This window comes from Scyliorhinus torazame, chromosome 13 (genome assembly GCF_047496885.1).
Source record: "Scyliorhinus torazame isolate Kashiwa2021f chromosome 13, sScyTor2.1, whole genome shotgun sequence".
NCBI lineage: Eukaryota > Metazoa > Chordata > Chondrichthyes > Carcharhiniformes > Scyliorhinidae > Scyliorhinus > Scyliorhinus torazame.
This window is the reverse complement of record NC_092719.1, coordinates 28,679,649-28,694,033: the sequence shown is the minus strand read 5'-3', so window position 1 is coordinate 28,694,033 and position 14,385 is coordinate 28,679,649. Positions and strand designations below refer to the sequence as shown.

Sequence of the window (14,385 nt, the reverse complement as noted above, 5' to 3'; positions counted from 1 at the left end):
TGGGCACTGCTGGTTGTCTGTGTACACTGAGGTATGCCGGCAGGTATCGATCCACTCCTGTACCATGTGGTGTTGGGTGCTCTGGTGCACAGATGAGCCAACACAGTTGTATGTGGTACAACTCTATTTTATTATAACTCTTATAATACAGTTCGTTCTGGATACTCTGCACGTGCTGTCTCCCTGAGTGTCCCCGGCAATAGCTGTGTCCTGGTTCTCCTCTGCAGCTCTTACTGACCACCAGGGGTCGTGTCTGTGCTTTTATATCTTTCTGTCATTGGTTGTGGTGTTGTGTGTTCTGATTTGTCTGTTGGTGTGTCTATCATGATGTGTGTGTTTGAATATCATGACAGACTTGAACATTCAAAAGTACATAAAGATGTTGGTGGATTGGGCAGACAAGTGGCAGGTGAAGTTCAGTGCAGAGGAGTGTGAGGTGATTCATTTTCACAGGAAAAATGTGGAGAGAGCGTGATAAATAAAGGGAGAAACTAAAGGAGGTGCAGAACCGAGCGATCTCAATGTATATATACATAAGTCATTGAAAGTGGCAGGGCATGTTGAGAAAGCATTTAATAAAGTATATGGTATATTGGGCTTTATTAATGGAGACATTGAGTAGAAGAGTAAGGAGGCGATGATGAACACAAGTTAGGCCTCATCTGGAGTACTACATCCAGTCATCCAGTACTGAACACCATACCTGAGCAAGGATATGAAGTCATTGAAGAGAGTGCACAGCAGATTCACAAGAATCATTCCAGAGATGAAGAACCGTGGCTATGAGGATAGATTAGAGAGGTTGGGCCTGCTTTCCATAGAGAAAATAAATCTGGGAGATTTGATAGAGGCATTCAAGATCCTGAGGGTTATAGACAAGGTAAATAGTGAGAAACTGTTCCCACTTGAGAGAGCATCAAGAACGCAAGGGCACAGATTAAAAATAATTGATAAAAGGTGTAAAAGTGATGTGAGGAAAAATGTTTTCACCCAGCGAGTGGTTGGAGTCTGGAACTATCTCCCTGAGAGGGTGGCGGAGGCAGGTTCGATAGACTTATTCGAAAGGGATTTGGATTGCTTTCTGAAAAGAATGAATGTGCAAGGTTACATAAGAACAGGAGAACTAGGAGCAGGATTAGGCAATTCAGCCCTCGAGCCCAGTTCGCCATTCAATACGATCATGGCTGATCGCCTCTTGGCCTCAACTCCACTTTCCTGCCCCTTCTCCATAACCCTTGAACCCATTACTAATTTAAAAATCTGTCGGGCAGCACGGTGGCACAGTGGTTAGCACTGCTGCCTCACGGCGCCGAGAATCTGAGTCCGGCCCTGGGTCACTGTCCGTGTGGAGTTTACATATTCTCCCCGTGTCTCACCCCAACAACCCAAAGATGAGCGGGGTAGGTGGATTGGCCGCACTAAATTGCTCCTTAATTGAGAACAAAAAAAGAATTGGGTACTTAAAAATGTTTTTTAAATAAAAAAAATACAATCTGTTGCCATATCTCCTCAAATTTACTCAATATCCCGGCATCCACCGCACTCTGGGGGAGTGAATTTCACGAGCCCTTGAGAGAAGTAATTTCTCCTCACCTCTGTTTTAAATCTGCTGCCCCTTATCCTAAAACTATGAGCTCTCGTTCTAGATTACCCCACTCTACATCCACTTTGTCAATACCTTTTATCATATTTTGTCAATTAGATCTCCTCTCATTCTTCTAAATTCGAGAGAGTATAGGCCTAAACTGCTCAATCTCTCCGATAAGAACATCTCTGGAATCAACCTCTGAACTGCCTCCAATGCAACTACATCCTTCCTCAAATAGGGGGACCAAAACTGCGCAGTTACAGGGAAAGGCAGGGTTGCGGGACTAGGTAGAAACACTCTTTCAGAGAGCAAGCAGACTCGCTGGGTCGAATTACCACCATCTGCACTGTCAGGATTCTGTAAAATACCTGAATTGGATTGCAGCTGTATTTCAGTCATTACATCTATAATTTAATGCAACGATAGATTATATCCAAGTGTTCTGTGATGTCCCTGGGTGTTGTTTTGACCCCTCTGTGGTTTGTGACCTGTAGGTGGATCCCATGGTTGACGCTGCCCCTGGTGGCCCACAGGGGAAGGACAGAAACAAAGAGCAGCTCAAGGAAACGGACCTTAGACATTTGAAGCAAAGGTAATGTCTGTAACAGAACCTCTTGCCCTTGGATTGATGCTGCACTGCAAAACCGCAAATGAGCCAGCGTTCATTGTGGGTCTCTGCCAAAGTTATGTCCTGGACTGTAAATTCTCTGTCCGGCGCACAGTGAGAAACTGTGCTGGGGCTGCTGTTATGTGAGGGTAACCTTTGCCGAGCAGGCCTGGGTCCACCTCTTGTTTCTCAATTCTCCCATCTTTTGCAACACAGGATAAAGCACCAAGAAAAAACAGCCGGGGGAATTCAAGAAATGTATTCACCCAAAGAGTGGGAAGAAGATGGCGTGTGCTCTCATGGGGAGTGGTCAAGGGTACTAGTACTTAAGGGAAAGCTAGATGAGGGTCTGAGTGAGGGAAGAGGAAAGTGAGGGCTTTACTATTATTGTTAAGTGAAGAGCTATGTGAAGAGTCTTGAGTGGAGCATAAATGCTGACATGAATTGTTTGGGTCGAATGGGCTCTTTCTCTGCTGTGAAGTTTATTTAATTGATGTCACTGACCAAAATGGGACATTTATTTGATGCAAAGCATTATCTAACACACGGGCAGCTGGTCCATGTACTGATGATTCGAGGGGAATCATTCTAATCTCAACATTCACCTGAGGTTTGTTAATTTTATGTTATTTTGAAGCTCCCAGTGCAAGCTCATATGAACATACGAATGAGGAGGCTACTTGGCCCCTTCGAGCCTGCTCCACCATTCAATAAGGTCAGAGCTAATCTGATTGTAACCTCAATTCCATATTCCTGCCTATCGCTCATCAAGAATCTCTCTGGTTCGGCCTTAAAAGCGTTCAAAGACTCTCCTTCTACATCGAATCATTGAATGATACAGCCCAGAGGGAGAATTTTTCACCCATTGTGCCAACTCCTTTTTGGAGCTGCCTGATAAATTCCACCTCCCTGCTCTTTCCCTGTCGGTTTTCCCTTCATAAATCTATTATTTATGCCTCTGGACATAAGATCATTTCCCTCTTATATGGCTTATTAATTCAAAATTATCCATGACCATTTTGACTTTGCTTTTCAATTTCCCAGCCATTGTAAGTAATCCTCACTGAAGCCATTCCTTTTCTACCGCTGCAAGGCCTATTTTGTAATTGTATTTTTGATTACAGGCTGCTTCTTTTTGCAGTCTGCCTTCCTCTCTGAATATCTCTGAAGTGCACTCAGCTCTGCAATCGGGGAGGGTAGTGGGCGGCAGTGAGATCAGAAATCAGAAAGTGCCGGAAGTTATACAGCAGGTGCATCGGCATTAAGGGCGGTGAGTTTGAATTCTGGGAGGATTCCCCCCAACAGATGTGATTGACTTGCTGTGACTTTCCAAAGTGTTTGATGGGGCAGTGTAAAAGGGAACTTTACTCTGTATCTAACCTGTGCTGTACCTGCCTGGGATGTGTTTGTTTGGACAGTGTAGAGGGAGCTTTACTTTGTATCTAACCTGTGCTGTATCTGCCTGGAGAGTGTTTGTTTGGACAGTGTTGAGGAAGTTTTACTCTGCATCTAACCTGTACTGTTCCTGCCTTGGGTGTGTTTGTTTGGACAGTGTTGAGGAAGTTTTACTCTGTATCTAACCTTGTGCTGTATCTGCTTGGAGAGTGTTTGTTTGGACAGTGTTGAGGAAGTTTTACTCTGTATCTAACCTGTTTTGTTCCTACCTTGGGTGTGTTTGTTTGGACAGTGTAAAAGGGAACTTTACTCTGTATCTAACCTGTGCTGTACCTGCCCGGGATGTGTTTGTTTGGACAGTGTTGAGGAAGTTTTACTCTGTATCTAACCCTGTGCTGTATCTGCCTGGAGAGTGAAAAAGATAGATGCCTTTCTAAAGAATAAAGGGATTCGGGGATATGGTGTATGGGCCGGATAGTGGAGCTGAGTCCACAAAGATCAGCCATGATCTCATTAAATGGCAGAGCAGGCTCGAGGGGCCAGATGGCCTACTCCTGTTCCCAGTTCTTATGAGAATGTTTGTTTGGACAGTGTTGAGGAAGTTTTACTCTGTATCTAACCTGTATTGTTCCTACCTTGGGTGTGTTTGTTGGACAGTGTAGAGGGAGCTTTACTCTGAATCTAACCCTGTGCTGTAGCTGCCCTGGGGGTGTTTGATGGGGACGGTGTAGAGGAAGTTTTGCTCTGTATCTAACCCTGTGCTGTTCTTGCCCTGGAGTGTTTGATGGGACAGTGTAAACAATTTTGTGAGCATTTTGGATCACCATTTGGCCCAATCATAGAGAATATTTGGATTTAAATTGAGTTGTGGCTCTTTTTGCCCTTGTGTATTCAGGCAAACCTGCTACTTCAGTATTGTAGTTGGTACTTTCCAGTGCACAACTCCCTCACAGACCAGGGTGGCCCTGGGGTAATGCAATGACCAAATAACAGTTGGGAAATTACAATTGGCCTCCACACCTCTTGAGTTAGGGAATATGGGGGGGGGCGGGGAAACAGAGAATCTTAGAATTCCTGGTTTCCAATGCTATCACTTAACCAGTAACACCTGTGTGGGTAAGGATGAGGCCTGTGTGGGTAGGTTTGAGACCTGTCTGGATAAGGATGAGGCCTGTGTGGGTACGAATGAGGCCTGTGTGGGTAAGGATGAGGCCAGTGTGGGTAGGGATGAGGCCTGTGTGGGTAAGGATGAGGCCTGTGTGGGTAAGGATGAGGCCTGTGTGGGTAAGGATGAGGCCTGTGTGGGTAAGGATGAGGCCTGTGTGGGTAAGGATGAGGCCTGTGTGGGTAAGGATGAGGCCTGTGTGGGTAGGGATGAGGCCTGTGTGGGTAAGGATGAGGCCTGTGTGGGTAAGGATGAGGCCTGTGTGGGTAAGGATGAGGCCTGTGTGGGTAAGGATGGGGCCTGTGTGGGTAAGGATGGGGCCTGTGTGGGTAAGGATGGGGCCTGTGTGGGTCAGGATGAGGCCTGTGTGGGTCAGGATGAGGCCTGTGTGGGTCAGGATGAGGCCTGTGTGGGTCAGGATGAGGCCTGTGTGGGTCAGGATGAGGCCTGTGTGGATCAGGATGAGGCCTGTGGTTGTAAGAGATGTTATGAGTGAACGAATAACCCACAAACATTAATTGTCTGCCGCCCAGTGGAGTCAGGGAACAGGAAATGGTGGAGACATTTTTTGGGGTAGATACATAGATTTTCATAGAATTTACAGCGCAGAAGTGTTGTTGAAATACTGTTGTTGAAAGCAGGTTGCGTAGACTAGATTTGTATTCCACTGTGTTTAGAAGATTAAAGGCTGATCTAATTGAAGTGTTGATAAGGATTCTCTATGGTGGAGTCCAGACTAAGGGGACATAAACTAAAAATTAAAGCTAAACCTTCCAATGTGTTGTCAGGATGCACTTCGCACACAGGCGAGAGGGAAGCTGGAACTGTCTCGTCCAAAAAGGATTTGGCCTTGGGAGGGACCCGGTGGACATTTTGTGGCAGAGAGTGAGAGATCATTGTTAGGCAATGGTATTAAGCGAGCGGGAAGCATTTCTTTGGATACAGAGCAAATCAATCACAATCTCATTCAAAGGCAGAACAGGTTTGAGGGGCAGAATGGCCTCTTAACGGTCCCATGCTGCTATAAAAGCTATTGCTTTTCCTGATCTGCGTTTCACAGGCTGATTGCAGCCAAACAGATGCAGGACAGAACTGAGCAAGAACTGACCCAATTAGAGGGTTCGCTGGCTGAAGAACGGGAAAGACGATTGGCTGCTGAGGAAGCCCTGTTGTCAGCGGAACATCGACTCAAGAGGTGAATGGACCAAACACGTGCAATAATAATGGGGAAGCACCCCAGTTAATGGAGAGTGACAGAATGGGGAATCCACTTAAAAAGGGAGAATAATGCATGGGGAGGGCAGAGACTGATACACACTTAAAAACAAACAATGTCATAGATGGGGGGAGGTGTTAGATTAAACACTTCTGTCCCATTTTTTAAAGATCAACCACAACTGCTCACCTTCTCTGATAAGCCGTCAACCCACCTTCCTCCCCGTCAACCCGCCTTCCTCCCCGTCAACCCGCCTTCTTCCCCGTCAACCCGCCTACTCCCCGTCAACCCGCCTACTCCCCGTCAACCCGCCTTCCTCCCCGTCAACCCGCCTTCCTCCCCGTCAACCCGCCTTCCTCCCCGTCAACCCGCCTCCTCCCCGTCAACCCGCCTCCTCCCCGTCAACCCGCCTTCCTCCCCGTCAACCCGCCTCCTCCCCGTCAACCCGCCTTCCTCCCCGTCAAACCGCCATCTCCCCGCCAACCCGCCTCCTCCCCGTCAACCCGCCTTCCTCCCCGTCAACCCGCCTTCCTCCCCGTCAACCCGCCTCCTCCCCGTCAACCCGCCTTCCTCCCCGTCAACCCGCCTTCCTCCCCGTCAACCCGCCTTCCTCCCCGTCAACCCGCCTTCCTCCCCGTCAACCCGCCTTCTCCCCGTCAACCCGCCTTCCTCCCCGTCAACCCGCCTTCCTCCCCGTCAACCCGCCTTCCTCCCCGTCAACCCGCCTTCCTCCCCGTCAACCCGCCTTCCTCCCCGTCAACCCGCCTTCCTCCCCGTCAACCCGCCTTCCTCCCCGTCAACCCGCCTTCCTCCCCGTCAACCCGCCTTCCTCCCCGTCAACCCGCCTTCCTCCCCGTCAACCCGCCTTCCTCCCCGTCAACCCGCCTTCCTCCCCGTCAACCCGCCTTCCTCCCCGTCAACCCGCCTTCCTCCCCGTCAACCCGCCTTCCTCCCCGTCAACCCGCCTTCCTCCCCGTCAACCCGCCTTCCTCCCCGTCAACCCGCCTTCCTCCCCGTCAACCCGCCTTCCTCCCCGTCAACCCGCCTTCTCCCCGTCAACCCGCCTTCTCCCCGTCAACCCGCCTTCCTCCCCGTCAACCCGCCTTCCTCCCCGTCAACCCGCCTTCTCCCCGTCAACCCGCCTTCCTCCCCGTCAACCCGCCTTCTCCCCGTCAACCCGCCTTCTCCCCGTCAACCCGCCTTCCTCCCCGTCAACCCGCCTTCTCCCCGTCAACCCGCCTTCCTCCCCGTCAACCCGCCTTCCTCCCCGTCAACCCGCCTTCTCCCCGTCAACCCGCCTTCCTCCCCGTCAACCCGCCTTCCTCCCCGTCAACCCGCCTTCCTCCCCGTCAACCCGCCTTCCTCCCCGTCAACCCGCCTTCCTCCCCGTCAACCCGCCTTCTCCCCGTCAACCCGCCTCCTCCCCGTCAACCCGCCTTCTCCCCGTCAACCCGCCTTCCTCCCCGTCAACCCGCCTTCCTCCCCGTCAACCCGCCTACTCCCCGTCAACCCGCCTTCTCCCCGTCAACCCGCCTTCCTCCCCGTCAACCCGCCTTCCTCCCCGTCAACCCGCCTTCCTCCCCGTCAACCCGCCTTCCTCCCCGTCAACCCGCCTTCCTCCCCGTCAACCCGCCTTCCTCCCCGTCAACCCGCCTTCCTCCCCGTCAACCCGCCTTCTCCCCGTCAACCCGCCTTCCTCCCCGTCAACCCGCCGTCCTCCCCGTCAACCCGCCTCCTCCCTGTCAACCCGCCTTCCTCCCCGTCAACCCGCCTTCCTCCCCGTCAACCCGCCTTCCTCCCCGTCAACCCGCCTTCCTCCCCGTCAACCCGCCTTCCTCCCTGTCAACCCGCCTACTCCCCGTCAACCCGCCTTCCTCCCCGTCAACCCGCCTTCCTCCCCGTCAACCCGCCTTCTCCCCGTCAACCCGCCTTCTCCCCGTCAACCCGCCTTCCTCCCCGTCAACCCGCCTTCTCCCCGTCAACCCGCCTTCCTCCCCGTCAACCCGCCTTCCTCCCCGTCAACCCGCCTTCTCCCCGTCAACCCGCCTTCCTCCCCGTCAACCCGCCTTCCTCCCCGTCAACCCGCCTTCTCCCCGTCAACCCGCCTTCTCCCCGTCAACCCGCCTTCCTCCCCGTCAACCCGCCTTCTCCCCGTCAACCCGCCTTCTCCCCGTCAACCCGCCTTCCTCCCCGTCAACCCGCCTTCATCCCCGTCAACCCGCCTCCTCCCCGTCAACCCGCCTTCCTCCCCGTCAACCCGCCTTCCTCCCCGTCAACCCGCCTTCCTCCCTGTCAACCCGCCATCTCCCCTTCAAACCGCCTTCTCCCCGTCAACGCTTCTCCCCGTCAACCCGCCTTCCTCCCTGTCAACCCGCCTTCCTCCCCGTCAACCCGCCTTCCTCCCCGTCAACCCGCCTTCCTCCCCTTCAAACCGCCTTCTCCCCGTCAACCCGCCTTCCTCCCCGTCAACCCGCCTTCCTCCCCGTCAACCCGCCTTCCTCCCCGTCAACCCGCCTTCCTCCCCTTCAAACCGCCTTCTCCCCGTCAACGCTTCTCCCCGTCAACCCGCCTTCCTCCCTGTCAACCCGCCTTCCTCCCCGTCAACCCGCCTTCCTCCCCGTCAACCCGCCTTCCTCCCCGTCAACCCGCCTTCCTCCCCGTCAACCCGCCTTCCTCCCCGTCAACCCGCCTTCTCCCCGTCAACCTGCCTTCCTCCCCGTCAACCCGCCTTCTCCCCGTCAACCCGCCTTCTCCCCGTCAACCCGCCTTCTCCCCGTCAACCCGCCTTCCTCCCCGTCAACCCGCCTTCTCCCCGTCAACCCGCCTTCTCCCCGTCAACCCGCCTTCCTCCCCGTCAACCCGCCTTCTCCCCGTCAACCCGCCTTCCTCCCCGTCAACCCGCCGTCCTCCCCGTCAACCCGCCTCCTCCCCGTCAACCCGCCTTCTCCCCGTCAACCCGCCTTCCTCCCGTCAACCCGCCTTCCTCCCCGTCAACCCGCCTTCCTCCCCGTCAACCCGCCTTCCTCCCCGTCAACCCGCCTTCCTCCCCGTCAACCCGCCTTCCTCCCCGTCAACCCGCCTTCTCCCCGTCAACCCGCCTTCTCCCCGTCAACCCGCCTTCTCCCCGTCAACCCGCCTTCCTCCCCGTCAACCCGCCTTCTCCCCGTCAACCCGCCTTCTCCCCGTCAACCCGCCTTCCTCCCCGTCAACCCGCCTTCATCCCCGTCAACCCGCCTTCCTCCCCGTCAACCCGCCTTCTCCCCGTCAACCCGCCTTCCTCCCCGTCAACCCGCCGTCCTCCCCGTCAACCCGCCTTCCTCCCTGTCAACCCGCCTTCCTCCCCGTCAACCCGCCTTCCTCCCCGTCAACCCGCCTTCCTCCCCGTCAACCCGCCTTCCCCCAGAGATTGATGGATTGTGTTAGTTGAACGTTTTAAGGGATTATGATGCTAAGGCAGGTAAATCTGGTCAGCCATGGTCTGTGGTAATTGAATAGTAACACAGGTTGGAGAGGCTAAATAACCTCCTCCTGTTTTTGTGTCTCGGCTGGTTGTGTGGATCCCTCGGGAATATTTGGGCTACAATGGCACTAACCTGGCCAGGGATTGACTTTAGAGAGGCTTATAGAGAGGCTGTATGGGGGTCTAGGTTGCCAAGTGGCTATGGTATTGCAAGATCTCATTTGCTATTTATTTCATTTACAGCGTGGAGCTGAGCGAGTGGGTCAGTGCCCAGGAGCGGAACCTCAATGCCTCAGCTATGGAGGAGCATTCCATGCTGATAGACCTACCAGAAAGTGCCACGCCCAGCAAGGTCAGAGTCTGCACGGAACATACATTAGCATCAATGCACTCCCATTCAGATCCCTTTCAACCCCAGGTTTAAACCTCCCCCCGCCCCACCCCTCCCTCGCCTCCCCCCAGTGTAACCCCTTCCCAATAACCCACCTTCACCCACCCCCAGTGTAATGTGCTCCCCTCCCCCTGCCGGTCTGACACACCCCTTCTCCAATATAGTTTTATAATGAGCTCTCTGTTACAGCCCTGCTGACCTCACAATAGGCCCTACATTGCGACCCCTGCTGACCTCAGTATGGGCCCTATATTGCGACCCCTGCTGACCTCACTATGGGCCCTACATTGCGACCCCTGCTGACCTCAGTATGGGCCCTATATTGCGACCCTTGCTGACCTCACTATGTCTCTGTGCCGATTTTGGTTCTAACCTATGGTGTTGTTTTGTCTTCAGACCCGGCGAGGCTCCAGAGTGAGGTCGATATGTTCTCTGCTTCACAGTCGATCTCGGGCCAAGTTGCTGTGTGCCGTGTATGTCATTGTGCTGCACATCCTCTTTCTCCTGTGCTTCACGGGGAATCTCTAAACTCTCGGAAATCTGGTGCTGAGGGCCGGATGGGACTTGCGGACAATGAGCTGACAAGAGTCCAAGAACAGCACTTCATCTTAGGAGCACCAACTTTATCTGTACCTGCAGCTGGGGATTTAATTTGCCTTCTATGAGATTTTACTCTGTGAATGTTTAACCTGTTTGCAGAGCACTGCTATTGCCTGGGGTTTACTTCTTTTGGTTGATGGGTGACAGTGTTGATGTTTTGCAGTACTGGCAGGGGAGTTGATCTTGGGGCTCAGGTGACTGGCTGGATTCGATCACATTGGCCCATCACAATGCACAAATCAGAACATGAGGATATCAGAAGTCGGACAGTCAAAAAGGTGTGACTGCTGCCATAATGCTCTGATGTCCTCATGGGAATGGCTGAAGGTTAACACGCTTACCTGCCTCCCTTTCTCAAGGAAGGATTACTCCTTCCGCCAAAGCCTTTTCCAATTCTGCTTACATTCCTGCTGATGGGTAAGTTACAGCTAGAATTTAGAGGTGCTGAAAGTGATCTGCAGTACTGGCTGTGCTCCAGCAGATGGTGGTGCGCCACAAACAACACTGTCAATGGCTGCAAGGCGATGGAGCAACCCAATGGATGGGGAAGCGACTCAACCGTGCCGTAAAATATGACATGTAAATGGTTCCATGGTAATTCAGATCTCATCGGCCAGGAAAGGATACAATGAAGTTGGTGGGGGAGAGACTAAACCAAAGGGAGTTCCTTTCCAGCAGGCAGCAGCTTGTAATGCCGACAGAAGGAATTTGCAACTTTTAGTTAAACATAGATTTAGGGATGTTCTGATAAAACACAGCCCGTCAGGGTGTGACATAGGAGACAGCTGTGTGTCAGGTGGAGGGAGGCCTTCACTTTAGTCCAGGTGCACTGGACACACTATCCAAATACTTTTCTAACCAGTCTAGCGTTGCCCTGGGGTGTAGTCCCAGACCTGCTGCCTGTCAGCTGATTTATAAGTGCCTTCATATGACATGTTTACACTTTATTCCTTTAAACTCCTCATGATTCTGCAGCTCATCTTTGAGGTCTTAACTGGCCCCTGAAAAAGTGACTCCTAACCACGCCTGGGAGTGGGGGGGTGGTCGGAGATTTTCACAGTAACTTCATTGCAGTGTTAATGTAAGCCAACTTGTGACAATAATAAAGATTATTATTGTGGGCAGGGTGGATTGTAGTAGTGGGGAAAGGGGGGGTGCTGGGACGGCGGTGGATTGATCACTCGCTCTCCCTGACGGTAAAATCGAAGTGTCTGGTTATTGATTAGCCTGGGAACAGGGTGTCTGCTCCCAGCTGGCCACTCTTCTTGGGCTGGGTGAGTGGGGGGAGGATGTGATAACCAGGTCGCGGTGAAAAGGCCGATTCTTTGCGCTTACTGTAAGTGGGTGGGAATAAGACATTTAACCATCGCCGGGGTAGGGGTGGGCTGTGGTGGATCGGCCGGGGTGGGGGCTAAAGTGTTGTGCCATGAGAGTGAGTGGCGTTTGTATGTGTTACTGGAGAGACTTTGAGTGCCCCCATTGTAATTATTCCTAGTGTAACGGAGAGGCCATAAACAGCAACGCCGTGGGATTAACCTCCGGCCTCAGTGCAGCTCACCGGGAAGACAAGGGAATACCCACCCCAGGTTACCAGAGAGGGCAGCTGACCCCGAGCCTGCTCCTCATCCTGACCCAATCCTCAACCGTTACCACCGGTTACTGCTCTTGCGAGCAATGCATCACGGTTATGGAATGGGGTTGGGCAGGGGCTTCATTTTACGGGATGTTCTATCATTGTAGTGGGGTGGATCTTTGGACTTTTAATGAGAAACAAAATCACAAGGAGTTTAAATCATAATTTTTTTATAAATAAAGTATATATAAATAAATATTTCCACAACTGAGGGAACTTTCTACTCTTTGTGTACAGTGAATGAGAGTACAGTGCTTATCACAAACGAACCTGTTTAATAGATTGTGTATTTATATGATGCAAATCGGATGAATAATTTGTCCCTTCCCCAAGGACGATGGATAAAATGGCTGTCGATGGCTCCTGGTGCAGTCGGTAAGATGGCTGCCAGTGATCAAGCTCCTTTGTCAGTGTTTAGCATCGCTTTTCCTTGTTACTGTGGACAAAGTAAGTTGGCGTTAGGTATTGGAAGGATCAGGGAGCTATTGATGGCACTGGAATGGGAACAAGCCGAGGGGATTGTGGGGGAGGGGGGAGCTGGAGGAACATCAATGACCAAAATATTCATGTATTGCTCAGAATAAAATATTTTTAAAATCAAACCGATGGAGTCTTAGTCTTTACACTCACTGTTTGCTCGGCAATGAGGGGGGACATGGGCTGGTCAAACCCAGATTCACCCACATTCTTTAAGATAGTTGAACACATTTTCCCTTCCCCACCCATCTTTTCACACACGCCCTCCCACCCCTGCTGAACAATCCCCTCCCTTTACTCTTGCGCTTTTCCTCTTTAAGGCTCCCTCTCACCTTCGTGCACCCTTCTGCACATTCAGTACCTTTTCAATGCTCTCAGTGGACTCTGTGTGGGTTGTGACATTAGTACAGCAATCCTTCCAGTGTACATGACAGGCCCCAGCTTCAGTCTACATGTCTGAGCACCACTAAGAGGGAGCAACCTATTAGAGGTATGTAACCTGTCTCTACTTGCCTCCGGGAGGATATTTGTTCTGTGCTTGTTTGATAATGACTGAGTAAGGTAAATGTCATTTCCTGCACTTGCAGGATTTTCCCCATGAAAATCCTTTTTTTAAATTTAAAGTTCCCAATTCTTTTTTTTCCAACCGAGGGGCAATTTAGCTTGGCCAATTCACCTACCCTGCACATCTTTTTGGGTTGTAGGGTGAAACCCACACAGACACGGGGAGAATGTGCAAACTCCACATGGGCAGTGACCCGTGGTCGGGATCGAACCCGGGTCCTCGGCACCGTGAGGCAGCAGTTCTAACCAGTGTGCCACTCCTTCCCAAGAAAATCCGAAACAACTATAAAGGACAAGCACTCACGCACCTTGTAGAAATATTATAAATTTGACAGAGCTACATAAATAGTTGCTTGGTAATACACAACTTGAGTATTGCTGGAAAAAGACTTGCTGTCAAAGCTTTTCATCTTGCACTCAGGACAGATTCACAAGAATACAAATTATAAAGGGATCAGCAATTTATACTATATGAGAAGAAAGTGCTGATTTGTTGGCAAGTGGACTCTGATTGGTAGAGGTGTTGCCATGGAGAATCCACTGGGGAACTGCCAAGCTTTTGTTTAAATTCAAACTAGACAGGTCAATTCTGGTCAAGGCCATTTTCCTGGGTAATGAACCAGGGAATGTCTGTCTTTCTTCCACCGCCCCCCCCTTCCCAAGCTTCTGTTTAGTTGAAAAAAGCACAACATGTAGAGGTGCACCAGTCTGCAAAGGACAGGGTCCTGTGTGTGAATATATGTGGCTTCTCGCACACAAGTGGACCACACTGAGCTCGAGTCCTGTCACTAATGCTGGTACGATTAAAACTGCGGCGGTGCAAGAGGTCAGCGTTGGAGGAACCGGTGGGGATTACAGAGCAAGGAATGGATTTGAGCATTTTAGGATGTTAAAGTTGAGGCAATGTGGACAAGGCAAGCAGAATGCTGTTCGGTGAGTTCTTATCGAGCCAACTGATTTTGGACAGTGAGCTTGCACCCGGGGGAACATTAACTTCTGGGGGAATGAAGCGAGGGCAGGTGCCGGCGAATCATGCTCACATGTTTTGGGGCTGTGAGATGTTGGGAGTTTTTGGGAGGTGGTGTTTGGGATGTTTTCCCCAGGATAATGAGGGCCGAGGTCAGGCCGGACCCCATGGTGGCGATCTTTGGGGTTTCGGAGGAGCTGGGGCTGTTGGAGAGGAAGGGGCCGATGTCATGGCCTTCACCTCTCTGATCGTCCGCCGAAGGATCCTTTTGAATTGGAGGTTGGATACGCCACGGGGATGGCGGCATGGCTGGGAGATTTAT

The 14,385-nt window shown here is 51.9% G+C and overlaps 2 protein-coding genes across 3 annotated transcripts in view; both read left to right on the top strand.

Moving 5' to 3' along the window:
• The window catches only part of LOC140387913 (golgin subfamily B member 1-like), a 71,606-nt gene extending 58,949 nt beyond the window's left edge, over positions 1-12,657 (top strand). The window contains exons 20-23 of the mRNA XM_072471221.1: positions 2,083-2,180; positions 5,816-5,950; positions 9,675-9,783; positions 10,219-12,657. Coding sequence (XP_072327322.1) covers positions 2,083-2,180; positions 5,816-5,950; positions 9,675-9,783; positions 10,219-10,350 — 474 coding nt within the window. The 3' untranslated portion in view covers positions 10,351-12,657. The remainder of the gene's footprint in view (positions 1-2,082; positions 2,181-5,815; positions 5,951-9,674; positions 9,784-10,218) is intronic.
• Positions 12,658-13,868: 1,211 nt separating this feature from the next.
• The window catches only part of LOC140387912 (src substrate cortactin-like), a 108,125-nt gene continuing 107,608 nt past the window's right edge, over positions 13,869-14,385 (top strand). Inside the window, exon 1 of one of the 2 annotated variants that reach the window (XM_072471219.1) lies at positions 13,869-14,029. In XM_072471219.1, the coding sequence (XP_072327320.1) occupies positions 14,020-14,029 (10 nt within the window). In that variant the 5' untranslated portion in view covers positions 13,869-14,019. The remainder of the gene's footprint in view (positions 14,030-14,385) is intronic. The other variant, XM_072471218.1, reaches the window with a different exon arrangement.